This window comes from Camelus dromedarius, unplaced genomic scaffold (assembly GCF_036321535.1).
Source record: "Camelus dromedarius isolate mCamDro1 unplaced genomic scaffold, mCamDro1.pat HAP1_SCAFFOLD_198, whole genome shotgun sequence".
In the NCBI taxonomy this organism is placed as follows: domain Eukaryota; kingdom Metazoa; phylum Chordata; class Mammalia; order Artiodactyla; family Camelidae; genus Camelus; species Camelus dromedarius.
In genome coordinates this window covers 180033-204051 of record NW_026989822.1, presented here as the reverse complement: position 1 = coordinate 204051, position 24019 = coordinate 180033, and the positions used below count along the sequence as shown (strand labels likewise).

Below are 24019 nucleotides of genomic sequence, written 5' to 3'. Positions count from 1 at the left end.
TGGGCAGGTGTAGCCCCAGGATCCAGGCAGCTGTGGGCTGTGCTCCCACACGGGTCGGCTGCCCTGGTCTTTCCACAGTTTGGGGCTGTGTCTCCCACTGGCCCCTGCGGGGCTGCCTGAGAGGCAGACAGGGTCTCGGTAGGGAGAGAGTGGCAGTCCCCAGCACCACCCTGGTGTCTTAGGTCCTTGGGGACAAGCTGCAGGGGCTAGGTCAGTTGGCAGAATCCCCACAAGGGACAGTCCACCCCACCTGAACTGCTGCCCCTGCCCAGGCTGGGACCGTGGCCTCTGATTCCTGGGGAACTTTAAAGACATTTGCTCTTGAATCATTTTTCTTGTTATCTGTTCAATAGCCCTGAGGCTCCAGTGTGTTCAGATACGTCATGAAATGTCCCTTCCTTGAAGCCCAGGTCCACCTGGACACTTCAGTTCAGCTCTGAGCCCAGCTCCATTGCCCCTGCTCTGAAATGTGACCCCCAGGTCCATGGGCCCCTCATCCCAGGACACGAGACCACACACAAACCTCTAGCAGACAAAAAAACCATGATAAAGTGTCCAAACCAACGTTTAACCCCCAGCGACCGGCCGTCCCTGAGAGATCCAGACCCGAGTGGGTGGGGCCGGGGGCATCACGGGAGGGTCCATGACCCGAGTGGGCGGGGCCGGGGGCATCACGGGTGGATGGCTCAGTGATGAACAGGGAGCATGACACTCTGGCACGAGGCAGGGGTCCTTCCACAAGGCCTCGTGGTCACTGGGTCTCCGATGGTCCTCTGTGCAGCCTGGAGCCACTGTGACAAATCCAGACTGTGTCCTTGAAAGTGTGCCCATAAACACAGTAGGCCCAGAGCCCTGCTGTGACACTGGTCCAGGGTCCAGGACCCAGTGGAACCCTCCTGTGGACAAGACTCAGCCCCCCTTCCCCACCTGCCCTCCCTTCCATGCTTGGCATTGACATGGGGACCACTGCAGGGCACCCTCCTCAGTACAGTGTCCTCGGAGCCTGCGCCCAGAGGGCCATGCCAGCACAGTCATGCAGTGTGGGTGGAGACCTGAGGTTTGCGGGTGGGGTCAGCTGCCATCTGTCCACGGCTGCCATGGGCCAGGCAGTTTCTCTCCTGAGTGGGAGCAGAAGCAGCCCGCTCTAAGCCATATGAAGGGTCACCCCAAGCCTGAGCCTGGTGAGGACAGCGCCCACTCCATGGCAGAGCTTGCACCGGGAGAGGCAGGCGGGCCTGGGCCGCCCAGTAACTTCCCACCCTCGCAGACCAGGTCCAGGCACGCCCAGGGGTCACCTGGCCTCCTATGGGGACAGAGCAGCTCCAGGCTCCAGAACACAGAGGGAGGGCAGGCAGCAGGGTCCCGTGTCCTCACCAAACAGGAAAGGCAGGTCAAGCTCAGGATGGCTCCAGACCCCAGCGGGCAGAAAGCCAGCACAGTGGGCCCCCGCCTCGCTGTGGGGTGAACCTTGCTAGCCCAGGAGAGCTGGCTGAGACTGTCACCAGCATCCGTTGAAAGATTAGGTGAACCCACCAGGCTTTTCCTATTCTGGGTCACCAACAAACTCAGCAGACATCTGGGAAGTCCCATCAGACACTGGTCTAAGCAGGGACCTTTCTCCCACAGCCACTGGAACAGCGAGCTTTATACCAACATCAAAAATGTAGCAGCAAAAAAAAAAAAAAAAAAAAAGAAAAGAAAAGAAAAGGAAAAAAAAAAAAACCCTAAAACATAGCAGAACCCATGATCAAAACCAGTTACTATCATTCACTACTTAAAACCTACAAATACAATTTTCTGAAGTCGCTGGGCAGAAATCTCAGACTATAATCCTGGAGGCAAAACACACACGAATGTATAACTGAATTTACTGACCCATAAACAGTCCCAAATAAAACTCCCAAATAAACACACACCCAGGCACACCCAGGCGTGCACACACACGTCCACACCCCCAGACACCCTTCCGGAAGCTTCCATCTGACACCACAAACAAGCACCTGCCTCCCCGAGGCTTACCAAGTTTATAACTTTATCATACTCTGAATAGAAGCGATATTTAAAGAGCAGAGCAGAGCGCTATACAGAGGGTTATCGTGGAACGTTCATTTACATACTGGGTACACTCTTTACAAGGCAGAAGTAGAAACACCCACTACTTGGCAGGGCAGATAAGGGGGCGTGGTGAGGTCAGACAGGGAGGATGCGCGGGCGGGGGGCCCTCAGGCATGGTGTGACTCAAGGAGATTACAGGTTAACACTGGAGGGACACAGTGTGGGTCAACGGGCGGGTAAAGGGACCCTGGCTATGACACTTGCGGGGCGCGGGCCTCGTGCGCACCCTGGACAGTGCCCCTGTGACCGCCGGCACCTGGAGGTTGGATGCTGGGGGCCGTTCCCTCCCCGTGGGCCCCGGGGCGGGGCTCCCTGAGGCCTGAGCGCAGAGTTCGCGGCTGAGTATGTAACACTGTTGTACCAGCTCCTCGGGAACCAGGGATTGGCTCCCTTCAGTCCCTCACCTCTGAGGGAGCCGTTTGCTGGCGGGAAGCATTCCGATGCCCTTGGGTGCTGAGAGCACGCATCTCAGCGGCCGGTCAGTCTATAAAGCAAATGCTGTGGCTTGCATGTTCTGGACAAGCTTGGCCGGGGAGTCCCGGCTCTCTCTGACTCAGGGTTCGTGCTTCTCAATCCTCCCCGCTCCTGCTTCATCAGAAGGACGAGGCACCTGCCTGGGGCCCTTAGGTCAGACTTGGGCTCGAGCATCTCGGGAGGGGTCAGGTCTTGGGGGCAGCGCACACTGCTGCCCCCTGGGCTGAATTCCTGCTGAGAATGGAAAACAGAAATGCCAGACAGGCCCCTGCTGAGGACCAAGGCGTCGGGCCTCCGAAGATGCCGGTACAATCTTCTTACCGGCCACACAGCCACGCAGCGGGGAAGGTGGTCCACGAAGACCAAGGCAAACATTTGGCACAGAAATGAGGCACTTGCGTTTGGTGCATTAATAGGAGCTACACAGTGGACTCAGTGCCTGCTCTCACACACTCGGGCACACACAGTCACACAGGCCCGCACACCCACACGTGCAGGCGCACACGCTCGATGCCCACTGCGGTTCGGCCCATCCCACCTCTGCTGCGGCAGAGTCTGTCTCTGCCCACTTTGAAACAGTCCACAAAGCACATTTCCAAAGCCCTGTGTGGTGACCGCTGGCTGCAGTGATTCCTGGTGACCTGAGGGCTGGTGCTTGACTGGGGATGCGGAGGCACCCGGGAGGCCCTTGTTCGAGGGAGAGCCCGGGGGCGAGCACCCAGGTGACGGGGAAGGAGACGATGGTGCCCAGCTCCGTCTCTCACTCCGCGGCGTCCGTGGAACCTTGGACCACTGCCCGACGGGCGGACGGACCACGGCACTGCAGCGCGCCTATCCGCGCAGACAGCGCACCTGATCCGGGCCGCGGACACTCAGCAGAGCTGAGTCAGAGCTCCCTGGAAGGACTGAGACTCGTCCGGTCTCATCCTCCTGCCAGAATGCAGGACCCGGGCAGGAGCCAACAGGCATAGACAAGACCACCAAGAGGTCCCCGGGGCAGTGTCCTCAGGGCAGTCTCCACCCCAAGACGACTGTGCGGCGTGGGGACTGAGGCTACAACTAAGCGCATCCCACCCCTTGGAACCGTCCTCCCCAGAAAAGACGCGCGGATGGTCAGGAATTCGGAAAGGCTGCGGGCAGCAGCCACTGCCCACAGCATCGCCAGTGGGGACCCACAGCCTCCGAATCTCGGTGACCAGCCCCCGGGGCAGACGCTCCGCCGAGAACCCAGCTGGGGAGGTGGCAGTAACTGGACCCCAGTACTGCACAGCACTGGCAAAGTGTTCCCATAAATAATTTGGCAGAAGTAAAACGTAACTTTTATGGAAATGGCGTTCCCCTCACGGCCAAGTGTGCCATTCAGAGCTGGAGGCAGTCCCTCCACGGGGACCCAGGGACCTCCTGGCCTCACTGCCCATCACACCGACCCCTTGTTCATGCCCCAGTGATCCGGAGGGCCTGACCTGCACGAACCTCCATTAGGCATGCACCCCTTTTCAGGCCCACCAATCAGCCTCTCCGTGGTGATCGCCAGAGGACAGAGGCATCAGGGTGTCCGCTGGACAGAAGCCCCCCGAAATGGCTATCCTGAGGCACAGCGGCCACTCGGGCCACTGCCAAGTGGGCTGGGCTCCCCTCCCCTCGTAGACGTAAGAATGCAATTTTGGGAGCCCATCCGGCACCCGTCTTCCTCCGCTGGGGCCCTGGGTGGCAGAAACGTGTCTTTCTGGGAAGGCCACTGGGCCGTGGGGTGGCTTGTTCTGGTGTGTAAGTTGGAGGGGCCCCTTCCCTCCTGGGCTGGGGAGGTCGGGGGCACAGCCGGCCCCTCTGGGGTCTTCCGGTGAGAGGCTCAGATCTTCCTCGGGGAGCAGATCATGATCTTGGACACGAAGTTGACGATGGCACAGGCAGGCTGCTCAGGGTCATGCTCTGCGAACAGGTGGCACACGTTGTCCGTGGTGCTGCCCTGCTTCCGGGCCACAAAACCGAAGACCCTGCAAAAGGAACGCTGGTCAGCGAGCAGCGGGCCTCGTCCCATCAGGTTCCAGCCTCTGCTCCCCCTCCCGGCCACTGCATCATCCCAGGCGCCAGCCCGCCAGCCACCTGCCCTGCCTCCCTCCACCTCGCAGACCCTGTGAGGGTGGGGCTGAGCCCAGGTGTCACAGGGGAGGAGCCCGAGGGACAGGGCTGGGACTTGCACTGCAGTGGCTACCCCAGGCCTGGCCAGAGCCCTCCAGACGCTGCAAGGCTCCTGAGCGCCTCTCCTGAGTCTTGGAGGGGAGGACCCGGCTCTTCCTAAGGGGCCACCTGGTCTCTCCTCACAGACCTCGTGAGTGCCAACATCCCAGCTCTGGTCCTGAGATGGTATGGATGCTGTGGGCTCTGCCCGACGCCCACACTCCTCCCACACCCGGGCCAGAGGATGGGGGGTGAAAACACAGCAGGGCCCCCTTCTCAGGCCGCGTGATCCTGAGTTACAGGCTACACACAGGAGAGGACACTGAGAGAACGGCACGGTCAAACTATTTTCCTTAGAATTGAAGCCTTTATCTGAACAGGGTTTTTCAAGCCCTGACTTAACACAGTAACTACCATTATCTGAATCCAAATCCTTGGCAAAAGTCCTTCTCCTCCTTCTCAGGGAAACGGGGAATCTTTTTGTATAAGCCGAGTGGCTTCCACGCCAAGGGAGGGACTGGCCGATGGTGCCAAGTGGCCCCCTTGGGGCGGCCCCGTCCACGCAGCGGGGAGTGCCGTCCACCCTGTTGGCCAGAGCTGGGGGGTCACGCCCCACCTGCCCGGCACTTTATCAGATGCCCAGACAAATGAGGAGTGTGAAATCGGAATCCTGGAAGGGGACCCCCGAGGTTGGACGCCGTGGCAGTCATGTTTGGGGGAATGATGCAGACGGCTCTGGAGGGTCCAAGGCCCCGCGGCCAGGCTGGAAATGCTGTGCCAACCGCCCCATGCTCTCTGTACTGTATCTTATGGGCTGGACGTACATACTGCTCAAAGAGCAAGCAGAAAAGGTAACCCTTTGTGGACACTTTCTGTCTACAAACACTTTCATTTCTGTTTAAAGCCAGACCCCAACCCGTTGGCGTTATGGGGTCATTTCCTCTTTGGGCATCTGGGAAAGAATTCAGCTTCAGAGGCAACCATCCACTAAGAGGCTGTGGAGACCGCTGGCGACATACCTTGAGGAGGGGCCATCTGTGATCCACCTGGCAAGTCAGAGAGCAAGGGAGAGTGAGGTTCAGGCCCCTGGCCCAGCGGGTGCGGCACGGGGCTGGCACACACACACTCCTTACTTCCTGTCCTGGGGGTCCAGCACGCAGAAGATCACGCTGCTCACGGGGTAGTGCCTTTGGAAGAAGAGCCTGTGGGGGACAGGCGGGTGAGCCCGTCACTGGGTGTCCCGGGGACAGTGAGGCACTGGGGCCCCCACGAGGAGATTCGGGGCAGAAGCGTATTCTGCGTTTTCACCCACTGGAAGTGAGCAGACCTGAAGCTGGCGCTCTAGGAAAGTGGGCAGGGCCTGGGTGAGGGGCTCTTTGCAGAGCGTGTGGGGGACAGGTCACAGGGAGTGACGCCCGACTGCCTGCCCTCACCCCTGGGGAACACCCCGGTCTCCAATCTGGATGCTGGCCTGTGAAACAGCATGTGAAGAGCCAGCCGCAACCCCAGGACAGGGGCCAAACTGTCGAGGGCTGTGCTCAGGAAATCCCAGGGACGTGCTGCTAACAGGGGCCCCGCACAGCTGCGGGGGAGCCCCCAGGGGACCCCTCTCTCTGTCCTCAGTCCTGGCTCCCCGTTTCCCCAGGGGACCCCTCTGTCCATGGTCCCAGGTCCCCATTTCCCTGACAGCCTGCCCTGCTCCTATGGGTCTGGGGTCATGAGGCTCCATGACACAGTCCAGCATGGTGGTGTCCCCAGAGGCTGGCGGCTGTGCTCTCATAGGAGAAGGCAAGAGAGGAGGGGCCAGTGTCAGGGAGGGCACAGGCGGAGCCCAGGCGTCTGGGGACCCCGAGGCTGGCTGTCACCGGGGACCCAGGCCCTCTGCCCATATCAGCCAGTGAGTTCAGTCCCGTCTCTAGCCACAGGAAAGACTCTGAGTGCAGTGGACGCAGCCTGCCCCCGGAGATTTATCAGGACACAGGGAAGCCGGAGACACAGGAAGAGCACGCAGCTGGGAGCAACAGAGATGCTCTGAAGAAAGAAGCCGTGCTCCTTGCCGGCCCCCCCCAACCCACCACTGCCCCATGAAGCTCCTGCCACCACCTTTAGGGCTGATGGCATGGCCCCCTGGTCAGCAAGGCCATCTGCATAACAAAGAGCAACTTCCTCTGAAATGCCTCTGACCCTGGTCCGAGGCCCCGCCCAGGGGAGGAACGCGTCTGCCGCCATTCTGTCCGCGCCCCCACACTCGGGCCAGGCTCCCTGGTGTCCCTCCCTGGTGTCCCGCCGGAAGCCCTGCTCAGAGGGAAGCCCCGGGGGCGGAGGTGGTGCCTGCCGTCTGGGCGTTCAGACGGTACTGACGCGCTCTCACGTCTAGGAAATGAGTGCTTTCTGTTAGCATCAAGCATCCTTGTGTTACTATGTTATTACATAATCACTGATGTTACGTGGACGTAAAGATCACAGGCTCGCCTGGACGGGATGACCTCCAGCCAGGAGCAGTGACACTGAAGGGCAGGGGAGTGGCTCCTATCACAGTCTGAGTCTTTCTCAGAAACGACTTGAAAGATGTTTGCATTTGCAAAAATGACACCTTCCACGCCCGCCCCTGCCGCCCTGCACACGCACTTCCTCTGGTTGTCCGTCAGCATGATGCCCTGGGCCGACACCTTGAAGTGCACGACCGTGCACAAGGGGGGCGGCTCCTGGACCAGGGTGATGCTCAGGGCCTTCTGAATGGCCCGGTGTCCGGTGAGGGACTCCACCTCCACGGAGTTCAGGTACCACACGTTGCAGGCTGGAAGACACGGAGGGGAGGCATGTGAACCGCACATCCCCGCGGCCCGGGTGAGGTGCGGCCGAGGCCAACGCCCTTTGCTCCTAATTCCACCGGCGTGGACAGTGGCGACCCAGAGACACACCTGCCCCAAGGCCAGTGTGAGAGTCACCCTGTCTGGGGCCAAGGAGACCCGGACGACTGTCCACCTGCTGCGTAATTTGCCCTGGCACCTGGGTGGGGATGACCCCCGGCAACAAGGTGCAGGCGGCGAGCTCATGGCCTCTGCCGTGGGGACGCAGCTTCCAAGCTGCCACGGGCTGTCACCCAGGACTGGCCCTTTCAACTGGGCCCTGCAGAGAGGATGGCCATTCCTCTTGGGCCAGGAGAAGCCTTTTTACACAAAAGCAGAGCGGCAGGGGCACGGCGGTTCATGTGACCATGTTTTGGTCCCCGAGGGACTTTTCGGCACCTGCTCATCTGGCCTTTGTGGCTACTGACTTGGGGAGAGATTATCACAATAATGTTGACGTCTGCAGGCCAAGGGTCCTGCGGGGGCGGCAGGCCTGGATCGGAACTGGGACTGACACCGACCCCTGCTGCCTTTCGGGGTCTCAGTTCTAGCGTGTTCGCTATTTTGGGCAAACTCCTGTCACCTTTGTTCTGGCCACGGAGAGCGTATCCTTTAAGGATGGTCTACAGAGAGTCCAGCACTAAAAGTCTCCTTTGAAAACAGAGAGGTTTTACTTGAGCAGCGTTGCTGAGAAAACCGGCACAGAAGAATGATGCACATTGGGCAGAGGAAGCAACAAGAAAATGCCTGTTTCCTGCATATTCCTTTGTTTCCGGAGTCATAGCTACGAAGAACTCCACAGGCAGAGAAAGGTGGAGAACGGGGGCAGCCTAGTCCAGCCTCCCACAGACACAGGGATTCCCTCACCAGCACTTCTGAGAGTCAATGTCCACCTTGTGGGAAAGGCCTCCAACCGGGGATCTCAGGTCATGGGGCCCCTAGTCCTCTCCAGCCGTGTCCGTCCCTCAGAGCCGCAGACCCGCAACAGCCCTGTGGTCTCTGGCTCATCCACAACCCTCTCAAGCTGGGGTCACTAGCTGGGCACCCAATGCTGCAGGAGTGACCTGGCCTGAGAAGAGTGAGCTACTGCACAAGGCTGCAGGTGACCACACACAACATGGTACAAGGTGACCACACACAAGTCAGTCCCTTTCCTGGACACCAGCAGAAGACAGTGGAATGTGGAATTATAAACACCTATCATGCACAAAAACATGACAACAAATATACTTATGTACGTGTATGACTGAAACGTGATGCTGTGCACTGGAAATTGACACACTGCAACTGAGCATACTTCAATTAAAAAAAAGTCCACAATGCCGTGCATATTAGCACCTCGCTCAAAATGAAATAGGTAGGTGTAAATCTGCTAAAATAGGTACAAGATCTATATGAGGAAAATGGCTAAAGTCCCACTAATGGAATCAAAGAACTAAATGGAGAGATGTCCCATGTTCATGGACAGGGAGACTCAACAGAGTCAAAGTGTCGTTTCTCCCCAAGCTGATCTGTGGAGTCACTGAAATTCCAACACTCTGTGGGCGTCAACAGACTGGTTCTGAAGTGTCTATGGAGAGACAGGAGACCCAGGGCAGCCAGCACGGGACTGAAGGGGAAGACCTTGGTTGGAGGACTGACACTACCTGCCTTCAGGATTTACTCAAAAGCTACAGCAATCAAGACAGTGTGGTGTTCGTGAAATAACAGACAGACAGATCAATGGAGCAGGACGGTCAGCCCGGAAATAGACCTACATAAGCACTGCCAACCAATCTCTGACAGAGGAGCAAAGACAGTCTCTTCAACAAATGTGGCTCGAACAACTGGACATCCACGTCCAAAACCATGAATCTGGACCCAGACCTTCCACCCTTCACAGAAATTAACTCAAAATAGAACGTAGACCTAAGTGTAAAACCAAAAACTATAACTCTTATAAGACAACAAAGGAGAAAATTTCGATGACCTTGGTTTGGTGATGATTTTTAGATACAGTACAAAAGCCACGATCCATGGAGGGAAGTAATGAAAAATGGATTTCATTCCCACAAAACGTTTTTTGCCCCAAGAGAGACACTGTCAAGGGAATGGGAAGACCAGCCACCACCTGGGAGAAAGTATTTGCAAAAGACAAATCGCACAGAGAACTGTATTCAGCACATATGAAGAGCCCTCGGAACTCAACAATAGGAAAACAACAACCTTATTTAAAAATGGACAAAGAGCCTTCGGAGCCATCTCAGCGAAGAAGACACACAGATGGCAAATGAGCACCTGAGAAGACACTTCACGTCAAATGTTGCCAGGGAAATGTGAAATTAAAACAACGAGATGCCATCAAAACAACAAGAGGGACCATGACCCAGCACACAGACGCCACCACACGCTGGGGAGGACGTGGGGCCACAGGACACTCAGCACTGCCGGTGGGGATGCAAACGGTGTGTCCACTTTGGAAGACGGTTTGGTGCCTCCTTACAGAATGAACACACTCCTACCCTACGATCCAGCATTTGGGCTCCCCGGTCTTTACCCAAAGGAGATGAAAATTACTTCCACGTCGTAACCTGCATGTGGCTGTTTACAGCAGCTTTATTCGCAACTGCCAAAACGTGGACACAACCAAGATGTCCTTCAGGGGGCGAATGGACAAATACACTGTGGTCCGTCCTGACGATGGGATATCATTTGGTGATAAAAAGAACCACGCCACAGAGCCGTGAAGGGACATGGAGGGGTCCTGAATGCATATGACCCAGAGAAGAAAGCCAGTCTAAAGAGCTACATGCTGTATGATTCCAACTATGCGGCACTCTGGAAAGGGCAAAACCACGGGGCCATCAAGGACCAGGGGTGGCCAGGGTGAGGGAGGGGGGCGAGTGGGTGGAGCGTGGAGACACTGCTCTGTGGGACAGCAATGCTGGACACGTGTCCTTACACAGCCGAGAGGGAGCCCTCGTGTAAACTGTGGGAGCTGGTGATGATGACGGGCCCCTGCAGGCTCAGGGACTGGGATGAAGGCTGTGCACATGTGGGGACTGGGCCACATGGGAAATCCCTGTACCTTCCTGCCAGGTTTGCTGTGAACCTAGAACTGTGCTGAAAAATAAAGCCTGTTACTAAGAACACAGTGCTCCGGGGAGTCGCCGCCTGGGGTCAGCCTGGGCTGGGGGCAGCGTGAGTCCCTCTGTGGACTCACTGGTCACGTGCACATCTGCACGCCTGCAGCTGGAGGGGCAGGTCACCACGCCCTGCCTCACCACACCCCCCAAACAAAACCCAGGACTCGACCTTGATTCCACGGAATTTGGTCCTGATCAGCCTGCGGAGTCCTGGCCCAGCTGCCCCGACCCCTGTGCCCCCCAGCCCCAGTGCAGCTTCCCAACGGAAACCTCCCGGGATGCACGGGGAGGAAAGGAGCCTGGCAGTGCCCAGGACCGGGAGGTGTGGGGGACGCAGCAGGGACCCACCTGCCCCCTGCTTCAGCAGCTCCGTCGCGGAGTTGGCCGCGGTCTGGGGAGAGCTTTCTGCTATTTCCTCCAATGGATCAGCCGGGAGGAGCAAGAAAACACAGACATGGGTCTGGCTCGCCGGCAAGAACCCTCGTGACAGCGGGGAAGCCCGTGACTGAGCTCGCGGAGAGAGGGGTCTCCCCAGGCGAAAACAGCCCAGCCTGGAGAAACCGTCACCATGTCCGGGGCAGGTGCAGCCCAGTGAAACACCCTCCTCGTCTCTGGGTGAATGGAGACGAACAACTGCATCTTAGAAAGCAAGTCAGCTTTGCCTGTATTTTAAACGAATCGTCTTTCTGGACCATGATGCAATTTGTGTCCTCGAGGCTGTCCGGGGAAGTGGACGCCACTTTGTGTTAAATCTGTGTTGTGGGTGTTTTCAGACAGACACCAAGGGAAAGAGCCGAGCCCTTCCCACACCTCTGGCCAACAATATCAACAGCTGGTGATTGTGCAGAATTATAAAACTCACACGTAAATGGCCCTGAAGGTCCCTGAGTCCAGGCATGTTGTAATTTTGAGCCACGGGACTCTGCTCCACTGAAACTGTTCCCAAAGCCCACAATGTGAAGATACGACCGAGGGCTGTGTGTGCAGAAGGACCACCTCTTACGTGACTGGGGTGGGCTACTCAGGGCGGACCCCCAGCATGGGAGCAGAAGGAACTTCCGGTCTGATAGTTCTCACTGCATCTGTGCGGGCAGGTGAGCCCACCCAGCCAGCCAGAGCGGCCCTGGGGCAGCCGGCAGCGTACCTCTGTCTGGAATGAGCAGTTTGCAGGGCAGAGCCAGGGGCGTGATGGAATGCTGGCACACCAAGTCCGTCAGGCTCCCTGCGGACGGGCGAAGACAAAAGAGGCATTAGCATGCTGCACCTTCTGAAAGGGGGCCCTTCTATCTTCAGCAGCGCGCACGCTCTGTTACTGGGGGGCTCTGGGCAAAGCCTCAATAACTGAGGAGCGTGGCAGGTGGGGAAGGGTTGGGGGAAGGGGACTGCGGCTGGTTCTCGGCAGAGACACCCCCCGCCCATCTGTAAAGGACCGGCCAAACCGCCTGCGGGATCCGAGGCAGCTCCCACTATGAACGGGCTTGTGGGTTCAGGACGCAAACCACGGGCTCTCGGCCACTCACCGAAATACAGCTCATTGGGGCATCCTTTCAACTGCACTCCCTTCGGGGTGCACTCGATCAAGAAATGCCGGACCAGTTCGTTGGCCAAGTCTCCAGCTGGGGCAAGAGATTCAAAAGGAAGAGAAGTTTTACAGACCGAGTGCCTGGGAAGGTGGGGACATGGGAAGGAGAGCTCGGCCCCGCGGGAGGCAGCTGAGCTGGGGGGGGGTCATGGCCTGGATGGGCGGCCAGAACCCCTCCAGTGACCATGCCTGGAGCTGGGGAGTCCCCGGGGGACCGTTTGCAACATCCTGCAGAACCGTCCCCAGGGACCAGACAAGCAGCTAAGAGCCAGGGATGTGGACTCCAGCTCCTTCCCCTCCTGAGTGGGAGGCCAGGGAGACCCAGACCCTGCATGATGCCCCAGAACTCATTGTGGGAAAGAGCCAGGTGGTGCCAGTCTCCTGGGTAACTGAGCCCCGAGCCAGCTGCAGGAGCCCCCGGAGGGCGGGCCCCCGCACACCTGCGTTCACCCAGCCCACGAGCCCGGAGAGAAAGCACAGCATGAAACGCCAGGGAACGGCAGGTGGTCCAGGGAGGGAAAGCACAGATGAGCAGAAGGGACAGGAGCCGCCGCCCTGCGCTGACCAGCACGGCGCTCCTGGTCCTCCATGGGGACGAGCCTGCATGACCACTCATGCTTCTGACGCAGGACCAGCTGGCTCCCGTGATGCATGTTACACACAGAGACGGCATCAGCCATCTGAGTGCCGGCACTGCGCTGGAAAGGTAGCCGGCAGGAAGGGTTCCAGGGCACGAAGTGACTGCGGGAACCCAGCCGTGCGGCCATGGCTGCCCACTCCCAGGGAAACCAGCGGGGCATGGGGACCTGTGGGCCTCTTTCTGGGTTTGGCCAGCTCTCCTCTCAGATCTGTCCCTGGGCTCTGAAATCCAAATGCCACATCCAGGGGCCGGGCGAAGCCAGTGAGCCCCGATGTCTGCCCCTGCAAGAGCCCCTATTTGTGGCCTCTGCCTCAAGGCTGAGGCAGGTCAGCCTGAGAGATGGGCGGGTTGCACACCTGGAGGGGACAGTTACACACCACCATCTGTGTTCCCTGAAAGGCGATGCACGCAGGAGGGGTAAAGGTGGCCTCGCTTTAAAAGCCTCAGCGGAGACAGAGGAGCTGGGCAGCTGCGGGGCTCTGGCTCCTGCCTCCAGACTCCTGCTGTAACCGTCAGCCACGGGTTTCCCTGCAGCCCAGCGCCTGCATCCCCCACAGTCAAGCCGATGCAGCTCCTGAGCTCCAGAAGCCCTGGTTTCCACTCAGGAGTGAGTGTGTGGTGGTCCCTCCTTCCTTCCTTCCTTCCCATCCCAGGCTCCCCTCTCCTGGCTGGTGTGCACACAGCATCTCCCTCCCTCACTTCCAACCACGGCCCTGGGCTCACCCCTTCCCAGCCCCTCCCCGCTGCTGTGCACACATCCACCACCTGCGTCCTGATAACCCCTGGGCCACCGAGTCTCACATTCCGCAGGGTGTAACTCACTCCAGGCGCTTTTCCACCAGGAAGCTTTAAGCAAAGTGTTCACCCAAGGACTGGGTGCTGGGCATGAGTCAGAGGGAAGCGGGCAGCGGCACCTTTTTTAAACACCAGGGCTTCAGAACCTGCTTATTCTGATGCCCACTGCCCCCAGGCGAGCCCAGGTGCCCCCCGGAAGAGCCATGTGACGTGCTGACGTCCACAATCTCCGTTTAGGGGGAAAGAGAGGTAAAAAAATACTCCCATTAAAAAAAAACAAAAAACAAAAAACTCCCATTCTTTAGCGTTTGCAGCATAACGATAAGAAAAAAAAAGGCAAAGAGGAGGTTGACAGAAAAAGAAAAATGAGAGTAAGTGTTAGGGGTCAGAGAAGGGAGGAAGTAAACTGATTTGCTGGAAGCCAAGCCTGTCCCCGAGGGAGAAGGCGAGGAAGGACCTCGTGACCCTGTATGCGAGCTGGTGGCATCAGCTTTAGTTCAGGAATTTTTAAAAATGGTGTCTTCCCCAGCTCTGGTCTGGAGGGAAGCCAAGAGTCAGCAGCAAAGGGCAACCTGGCGATTGGAGCTCAGTTTCTAGGCACTGCTCCCGGCAGAGAACCAGGGTTCTGGGGAAGAGGCCGGGCCGAGCACAGCGCGTCTGCTGTTCCCGGGAGCTGGTGGCTTGCAGGCTCCCGGGGGGCCGCCAACAGGACACGGGGCCAGCTGGACGGGCCTCGCGGGGCAGAGCCGGGGGACCTGGGGCCCCGAAGGAACGGTGGTGCTGGGTTACGATGCCCGGGGAGGGAAGGGCATGGTGGGCTCCCCACAGGCCCGCGGCCTGGGTCCGCTGCACACCCACCAGGTGCAGGACAACGCTCGCCTTGTGCGCAGGCACCACGCACTTCCTTGGGCGTGATGATGTCAAGCCACGGAGCGCCCGTTACAGAGCAAGAGGCCCGAGTGAACCACATGGTACCCGCTGGCCCTCGGCACTGGCCAAAGCCCTGGCCCGGAGGGCGGAAGGCTCCGTCCTCTCCCCCGAGGGGTGACCTGGTGACACCAGGCCCTCACTGGCTTGCATTCAATCCACCAGAATGCTCGGCTGGGAGGGGGAACGAAGGCCAGGCATATGGTGAGCCGCCTCTGGTGTAAGAGGGGAGGACACGTGTGCTTGTGTGCACTGGACAGAGAGCCAGGGAGAAGACAGGGGAACTTATTAGACATTTACGCTCGGAAGTCAGAGGGACCGAGGCAGACAGGCTGAGAGTGGGCACCGTGTCCGGCATCTGACCCATGGGCTGGGTCACCTGCTCAAAGCAATCAGAAAAATAAAGCTGACAATTAACCTCTGTTCTTGAGCTGGGCAGCACTTCCTAAAACAGAGCCGAGACAGGAAATGCTGAGAAGACCCATGAGGGCTGTTCCTGTCCCCAGGGCCTCATGGGCGGGAAGGTTAAGCGGCAGGTGGGGCTGAGCAGAGCCATCCGGGACCCACCTTTCTTGTTCAGCTGCAGGACGGAGGGCGGTGGCATGGCCACCTTCATGGCCAGCCCGTAGGCGCCCCGGAAGGAGTGGCTGTCCCTGACGATGAAGGCCCCGGGCTCCTTGTCCTTCAGCATGGCGATGGCTGCAGGAGGGGAAGAGGCGTGAGTGTGTGTGCAGCGGGGACCACGGCCTGCCTCTCTGACGGCCGCGCCCGGTGATGGCCGGGGTCTGCAGGGGCACCAGATGGAGGTGCGGCTTTCATGTACACACACATACTACACACATGACCCCCGTCAACCCCACAGCACCTGCAAAGCCCCCGTGAGCACCCCCACCAGGAAACAGGCACACACGCCCAGACTGCACGTCCCCACAAGCAGTGGTGCCTAGCACCAAGGGAGGCCACCTGGGCCGTCTCCCGGCCTGGCATTTCTTGCGATATTAGAAAGGACACTGTCAACTTTCAACAGAAGGAAAGAAGTTTCTGATCGCACTTCCCAAGTCTGCGCATGTGACCCCAAAGTCACTGCATGTTTACTACAAATTTCCCTCTCTGCCCCAGGGAACGGCAAAGATGTGGCCACGGGTGGGCCTCCATCCGGTTGTCGGGGAAGATGTGGCTGCTCTGGTCAGCGGTTCCCACCTAGGTGGGGCTGTGAGCCCCTTTTCGGTGTGGCAGTCACCTGTCGGTCAGGGCCAAGGGCTGAGCCTGGCCCCGCACTCTCCACCCGCCCCAGGTGAGCGCTGACTGTCACTTAACAAGAACATCCCTCCCTGCCTCGCCTCTGGGTCGAAGCCTGGCTCTCGCAGGCCTTCCACTGATGACACAGGAAGAAAGAGCGATGGGTCAGGGCGGTGGTAACTTCAGGCAACCCTGATGGTGCCCAGAGAGGAGCAGAGCCCAGAGCTTCCTTCACAGACCTGCACCTTTTATAGAAAGACAACTAGCAATCTGAAGCGTAATGCAGCGCAAAACGGCAGCTGTAACACCGCCTTTCTGTGGAGCCTGCAGCCCTGTCTGCAGTGGGTCAGGGCCCAGGACACAAACCCGGGAGAGCAGGAAGCCTGTCTCATCTTGGGAAATGCCCTGTCCCAGCCCCGTACGCACCGACTCCAGCCCCAACCTCCTGGCCTGGCGAGACATGGGGTTCCTTCTGCACTTCTCTGTGGGGCTGCCCCCAGCCCCGCAGGCGGGACGGGGCCCCCAGGCGGGGGCTTGCACACGGCACACGGGGAGGGGTGGAGGGACCGGGTCTGGGGTGACCCTGACACAGCGGAGGGACCGGCAGCCTCTCCCACCTGCTCTGGGGACTGGACGGAGCAGGGTCTGGGTCACAGGCTGTTTTCCAGATCTGGGGCTGAACGTGTATGACTGTTATTCTTTAAGTAAGGGAATCTCACTCACAGAAGTCGTATTTTTTTCCACTGTGACAACCTCACTAGCTCTGCCTTTCTAAGTCATGACTCCACCCCACGGGGGTGGAGACAAGCAGCCCAGACTCGTGGGGGGCAGAGACGGCCAGCTGGGGCTGCTCCGGGCGGCTCCCGGCTCCCAGCCCCTTCCCCAGAGGCCAGGCCGCCTGGGACACGGGGGCCACATGTGGAGGGCAGCCTGAGGTCTGGGCTGGACTCACTGTTTCCTGAAGCAGACAGGAGCTCACACCCACTAGGGCACCGCCAGGCTGCAGAAGACATGCCCTCACCACCTGTCTCCGTGCAGCTGCTGCATTTAAGGACAGGGAGCAGAGGCTGAGAGACCTGAACTCCCGCCAGTTCTATGTCCACCTTTAAAAAATGCCAAGGCCCTAAGTGCCACAGTCATGTGACCAGCTGTGCCCGAAAACAGCCCCGGGGCCTTTCCCCTCCTCCACCTCCCTGAAATTTCACTGCAGCTTTTCCAGGAAAAGGCACATTCCAGAGGTTACAACAGAAACTCTGGTGGCTTTCTTCCCTCGGGAGAAGTGGCACCCCCGACAGAGCAAGTAGGGGTCCACACAAAACACCCAGGAAACAGAGGAAGCTCCGCTCCTGGGGTTCGGCTGGAAAAAATCAACACCCAGGCCGCATATCAGCTATTTTGAGGTGGGGGGACGGCCCAGAAGAAATGTTCTTAAATTTGTGGCTCAGACTGACGACCACAGTAACTCCACCACCCTCTGTGTGCCCAGCAGGGCCAGCAAGGAGGTGCCCTCTGCCCAGGACTGTTCCCCAGGCCCCCCCAGGCAGGAACTGTCAGGCAAACACCAGCCACGCCTGCCTCTTCTGAGTGCCAATCCCAAATGGGGAAGGCCAGCCCTCCGCCCTGGGATGAAGGGCTGAGCTCACGCAGACCCGTAGGAGGGTCTGCTGAGAACGTTCCAGGACAGGGCCCTCGACAAGCACTCCGCAGAGTCTGTGGGCAGGATGAGTTCCACGGTCATGGGGACTCTTGCCACCGGAGCAGGGAGGGGATTGGACCGGGCATCTGGCCACAGCGCAGCCCGGCCGTGAGCTCAGTCCGGCACAAAGGCCAATTCAGGGCCTCGGCAGCCCCCCAGGCCACGGGCTCCCCATATGAAACCACAATGTGTCCATTGAGCTCCCGGGAAGTAAGGGACATTCTTAGCATTTTTATGATCTGCTTAATTGAGTAGAAGAATTTTGAATAAAAAGCTGGACAGAGCTGTTCTCTCACCTGTTTAAGCCCTCAGATCCAGGCACTTTGGGGATGTAACCCCGAGAGCTGGTGACTTCCTCCCCAGGCTGAGGGCCGGCTCCGAGCAGCAGTGGAAGCCAGGCCACCCTCTTCTCAGCCCAGAGCACCCGGGAAGCCCCTGAGGAGTTTCATCCTTCCGGGCACCTGCCAGCCCCCCAGCAGGGGCCACAGCATCCTCTCGGAGGGAGTCCGCTGCCCAGGGGCCGCCCAGGGGGCCCACGGCTCCACAGGCTGCCAGCCCCCACTTCCACTCGGGTTCTGGGGAAATAGCGCCTGACAACCCTAACTTGCTCTCAGTTCCTCCCACTGTCCTGAGACTGCACCCAGGGGCGCGGGCTGCACGGGAGATGCTGGCCGCAGGCCCCATCACCTGTCGGGTGCTTGGTCTTCCACATGGACAAAGGCAGGGGTGCGAGGCCTAGTGTTAGAGACGCCCCCCCGGCCCTTGGCCCCCACGGCTCGAGGCCTTGGCTGTCTTCTTGTCCCAGTCTGCAGTCGTCACTGGTGACACCGCCCAGCCTGTGCTGACAGAAGCCACCAGAAACTCCACCGCACACACCACGGGCCGCTCATGGCCAGCGCCTCCCTCGTTAGGACCAAGACCTTCCAGTCCTGATGCCAAGGTCCCAGCAGTTTCCCCAAGGCAGGGAAACATTTGTCTGGGCGACAGCTCCCTGGGTCCCCCGCCCAGTCCCGCCTCCTTCGGCGCCGAGCCCTCGTCCTGCCCACGCACCTTGCTCTCTGGAGATATCCGCCTTGTACCAGAACTTGGATGTGTCTTGGACAAAGTTCACGGTCACCTGCTTCTCACCTGGATTATCTGCAAAACAGAATTTAACGACAGTCATTGCGGAGGGCGTTCTTTCCAGCAGCCTCTCACCCCGCAGGGTGCTGGGAGTTCACAGTCCCACTGGGGCACAGGCGGGGTGTCTGGGGAGTGCACTCTATCTGCCTACAGGGGAGGCCCTGGCATGGAGCAGGGCGTGCCCGCCTCATGGCACAAACACACAGTTGGCCGGGCAGGAAACCGCGTGGCGGGCGCTGCTCCCTCCTGCCAGCATCTGACCACCTCTTCCACGTCTGAACATTTCACAATTAAGTTTCCAGTGGCTCCATCCCATGTGTCTCTGACGTTAATTTAGCAGAACAGGGATTCCAAGCGAGAGGAAGAAACCAACGAATGTCTGCACTTTCTGCTGCTGAAGTCTCTGGCTTTGGGCTGGCGACATGGGAAGGACCCCCAGAGGTTCTGGATTTTTCCTCCAAGGAGCTCACAGGGCAGCCCAGCTGCAACCCCGGGGCCCTCCCTCGCCGCGTGCGAGCGTGGGCAGAGGTGAGCCTCCTGCCAGTGGGGACGCACCTACCTGGGGACAGCGTGGCCGCCTCTGAGGCCCTGGAAAAGTCCGGGAGGACGTTTGGGAAAGGAATGCTCATGGTTCTCCCGCTGTGAGGGCTGGAGAAGCCGCTGGAGGATGGGGAGGCCGAGCCGAAGGACCGGTCCCCCTCCTAGGCCCGCTTCTTCTCGGGAAGGGGTGGCTGCCCTGGCAGGGTCAGCCCCGGGCCCTGCAGGACCGGGCTGTGGTGGCCGCTGTGTCCTGGCGCCACCGTGAGAAAGCCGTGAGACAGGAAGCCGTCGTCGGCAGGCTCCACGGTAGCCCGCGGGGGGCCGAGGGCCGGGGATGCTCCGTGGGAACTGGTCAGCAAGGCCCCCACGTACCCCCGGGAGGAAGGCCAGCTCCCCCGGGGGCCGAGCAGAAGCTCAGGAAGGCCTGGCCGCTCGGCGGCCCTAGTGCTTCCGGGGGATCCGTCAGGGACAGCTGGTGGCCATGGAAGGGCATCTGGAGCTCGGCGGGCAGGAATTGGGGCCTCCCGGAGCCGTCCTGGCCGGGCCCTGGGAACTTGCTGGTGCCCAGGAGGCTGCCTGCCGGCCGGCCACTCCCCAGCAGGGCCAGCGAGGATTTGGGGCTGTTCTCCGCCCACGGGTGCTCAGCGGGAGGGCTGCTGGACAGACAAAGCAATCAGAGAAGGACCAGTCCAGGGCCAGGCCCTGACACCAGCCAGGGTCCCCACCCGGCAAACCCCACTGTCAGGGTTCAGGCCCACCTTCTGGACCCCACTCGACCCTTCACCCCAGAGGCACAGTGTGCAGCCTCGGGGACCCCGGGCAGCCCTGACCAGCTCCACAACTGCCCTGCCTCCGCCTCCCTCAGCCCTCACCTGGCGGACCCTTCTCTTCTTCAAGACAAAGCTGCACTGCGTCCACGTGTGTGGGAACTCCCTCTGGTCCCATCACACGGGCATCGACCACGTGTCTGCTTCAACCCCCCGTCCCGCTCTCCCCCAATGCCGACAGAGGTGCCTGCACAGTCAGTTTCCAGCACGTGCTTGCCGGACACCCAGCTGATGAAGGGGTACCGATAAGAACAGGAGATTTCCATGTCGGAAATCAGAAATGCCGGCATTAAGCATCTCAGAAATCCCCTTGCATTTAGAAACACAGAAATATTTCACTAGCAGACACACACGTGCTCTGTGTGTGATGCCAAGTCCTGACAGGATCCCCCCTTTCTGTAAAGAGAAAGAGGGAGGGACGAAGGGGGGTTAGGGCTGAGCCCCGGGCCCCCACACACAAGGGAAACATGAAGAAGTGGGTCCCACCTGGAGCATCTGAATTTGCTCAACGGCAGTCCTTCCAGAAGTGGAAACAGGATGTTCCTCTGTACATGGTCCCTCCTTCCTGTTCCCTGGATCCCATGGCGGGGGTGTTCCCACACCCCAGCACAAATTCCATGTCCCCGGGGAAAGCAGGCCTCAGCACTCTGCAGCCCTGGGCAGGTGGGCTCCCTCCCGGCCTGGCCTCCGCGTCCCAGAGACGGAGCCCTGGCTTAGCCCCCACACCCCTCTCCAGCCTCAGCTCAGACCACACCCTCCGGATGCCCAGCTGCTAGCTGGCACTGTCCCCGGACTCTCAGGGCAGGGCCCCCCTGTGGGCACCCCGCCTGCTGACTGCCAGGGTGCCCTCCCAGGAGTCCGTACCTTGACAGCCCCTTTGAAGACTGATGGTGGTGTCATGTGGGGGCCACCCGCCTCCCTGTCATGGCACTGGTGCTCGGCGTTGGCAGGGGCAGCTGTGCTGGCTTCCAAGGCCCACTCACCTCTCACTCCGCTGGCCAGGGCTGCCGCCGGACACCGTGCAGGAGGACATGAAGGCCCGCTGCAAGGAGGGCGCCGTGGGCACGTCGGCCCAGAACACCACAGGCGTGGGTCCAGCCGGGCTCTGTGACATCCCCACGGAGTGACCGAGAATCTCAGGGCAGCCTCATGGTTCTGGGGCGAGACACAGGGTGGGCTGTGAGGAACGGGGTCCCTGCAGAAGCTCTCTGCTGCAGAAGGTGACAAGTGTCACTGAGCGCGCTGCCTCTCTCCAAGCACAAGGAACAACCCCAGTGGGCACCCGCATCCGTGACAGCATGGGCCCCAGTTACCCTGACGCAGGTGCCACACTGATGAGGCCGGCTGCCTCCACTCTGAGAAGGGCACGGCCCCCGTGCAAACCAGCCACCGGGCCCCCAAAGGAAAGACACACTTCGCATAAAGTGCTGGCACAGCGGCTGCGGGCCGGGGGTGCCTGACCTCCCTCTGTGCCCCAGGCTGGGCCGCGTGCTCTGGGGTAACACTTCCCACCTCCAGCACAGCCCTGCCAATGATGTCCTCGCCCCAGAGAGGGGCAGAGACCACCCTGCCTGGCCCCCGTCCGCCACCGGGGAGCCAGAGGCCTTGAACCAGGAAAGCCTGCCTCCCGACGCCCGCACACCCCGTCCATCCATCCATCTAACCACCCAGCCATCTCACGTCCCACTGACAGGTGTCTGTCCGGCTGACGGCCCCGCATCACCACTACTTCTGGGTATTTTTTTAAATGTTGCCTTTTTTAAGAAAAACACTAAGATTTGAGAACCCGACAGATCCACCACACTCAAGAAAATAATATTTTGAGAACAGGTTATTTTGTTTTCTGCCTTCGAACAAGGGGGGACTGATCAGAAAATACTACAAAGTTCCATCTCACTCGTGTTACTCAGTTCCAGGACCAGGACGGCACCGAGGCAAGTGGTTTGTCCTTGGTGGTTTGTCCCCAGCCCTGGACCCATTGGGAGCAGGGGGAACAGAGGCCAGACAGGCCTGTGAAACCCCACAGTTCTGGGGAGGTAAAAACGGGTCCAGAATGACCCAGGCAGCCAGGAATTGAGGCGTCTGCCTGGTGACCAACACAAACACAGCAGCTGAGGAAACAAAGCTAAGCGGGGAGCTCGGCATTTCCCAGGGGGTGGGGGAGCTCAAGGCACTGAAGCAGGAAGAGAGGACTCTGCAGACACTGCGAGGATTCCAGGGCAGGTCCCCAAAGGTTGCAGCCCCGGAGGACAGGCACCAGTCACAAGTCAGCCTGCCTAGGGCTAAACAGTCTGCCCAAGAGACGGTCCTGTCCTCTGGGGAATACACCACCATCCAGAGCCTGCCGCTGTCTGTCTGTCTGCCATCCATCCATCCATCCACCCACCCATCCATCTAACCATCCATCCATCCATCCACCCATCCAACCATCCATTCATCCATCCATCCATCCGTCTAACCATCCATCCATCTAACCATCCATCCATCCATCCATCTAACCATCCAACCATCCATCCACCCACCCAACCATCCATCCACCCATCCATCCATCCATCCACCCATCCATCTACCCATCCATCCAACCATCCATCCATCCATCCATCCATCCATCCACCCACCCATCCATCTAACCATCCATCCATCCAACCATCCATCCATCCACCCACCCACCCATCCATCCACCCATCCATCCATCCATCCACCCATCCATCTATCCATCCATCCATCCACCCATCTAACCATCCATTCATCCATCCATCCATCTAACCATCCATCCATCCATCCATCCATTCATCCATCCATCCATCCATCTAACCATCCATCCAGCCATCCATCCATCCTTCTATCCATCCATCTAACCATCCATCCACCCATCCATCCATCCATCCATCCACCCATCCATCTATCCATCCATCCATCCATCCATCCATCCATCCATCCATCCATCTATCCATCCATCCATCCATCCATCCATCTATCCATCCATCCATCCATCCATCCATCCATCCATCCATCTAACCATCCATTCATCCATCCATCCATCCATCCTTCCATCCATCCACCCATCAAATCATCTATCTATCATTTTTAGGCATTTGATATTTCAAATATTTAATAGAAAACCTGATCAGGCATGCCACATAACAAAACAAAGAAATAAAAAGACACAAAAAAAGAAGATAAAAAATGCCCACAACCAGTATAAACATGGGAGTTAAAAGACACAGCCTCTAACACACCTGAGCTGAAAATGTAAGAACAGATAGGAGAATTTCACCAGAGGACTGAAGTCCATTAAGAACAATCCAGTGGAAACCCCAGAACTTCAAAACAAAATTAACGCCAGTGAGCACGGGGTCGGTGGTTCCGTGGGCAGATCAGACGAGGAGGAATGATGAGTGAGCTGGGAAGTAAGTCGGACGTGAATCTCCAGCCTGAAGCAGTGAGAGGGAAAAGATGGAAACATGGAAAAGAGCAGAAAACCCCAGGGGACGTGGTGAAAGTTGCTGACATGTGCGTAACTGGAGTCCAAGAAGAGGGGGGAGAAACGTAATGAGGCAGAAGCAGACTGGAAAAGATTTTCCCAGAGAATTTCCCAAAACAGACCGAAGATATCAAGCCTCAGGTTTAAAACCAACTTACAGCTTCTAAGCAGGATCAATGAACAGGAAAGTACGCATATTCACTTAGTCGTAAAACTTAGGGAAACCAAAGACAGACACTTCAAGGGGGGGAGCCCAACGCAGCATGATTTTTTTTTTTTTTAATATTTAGTCAACTTTTCATCATGGGAAAGCCCGGGGCTGGTGTTTCATTTGTACAACCCACTCTGTGAGCCCTGGGGACGGGCACTGCCTCCCGCATCCCCTGCAAATGCTCCATGGGCACCCCAGGCTGCGCTCGGTGCCCG

General features: G+C 58.8%; 1 protein-coding gene across 1 annotated transcript in view; it reads right to left on the bottom strand.

Moving 5' to 3' along the window:
• Positions 1-3795: 3795 nt before the first annotated feature.
• Positions 3796-24019, bottom strand: part of LOC105088898 (tensin-3) — an 82486-nt gene continuing 62262 nt past the window's right edge. The window contains 12 exon segments of the mRNA XM_064483989.1: positions 3796-4583; positions 5787-5813; positions 5901-5969; positions 7396-7564; positions 11090-11168; positions 11887-11963; positions 12262-12357; positions 15253-15384; positions 18671-18757; positions 19302-19652; positions 19655-19938; positions 21093-21255. Coding sequence (XP_064340059.1) covers positions 4439-4583; positions 5787-5813; positions 5901-5969; positions 7396-7564; positions 11090-11168; positions 11887-11963; positions 12262-12357; positions 15253-15384; positions 18671-18757; positions 19302-19652; positions 19655-19938; positions 21093-21255 — 1679 coding nt within the window. The 3' untranslated portion in view covers positions 3796-4438.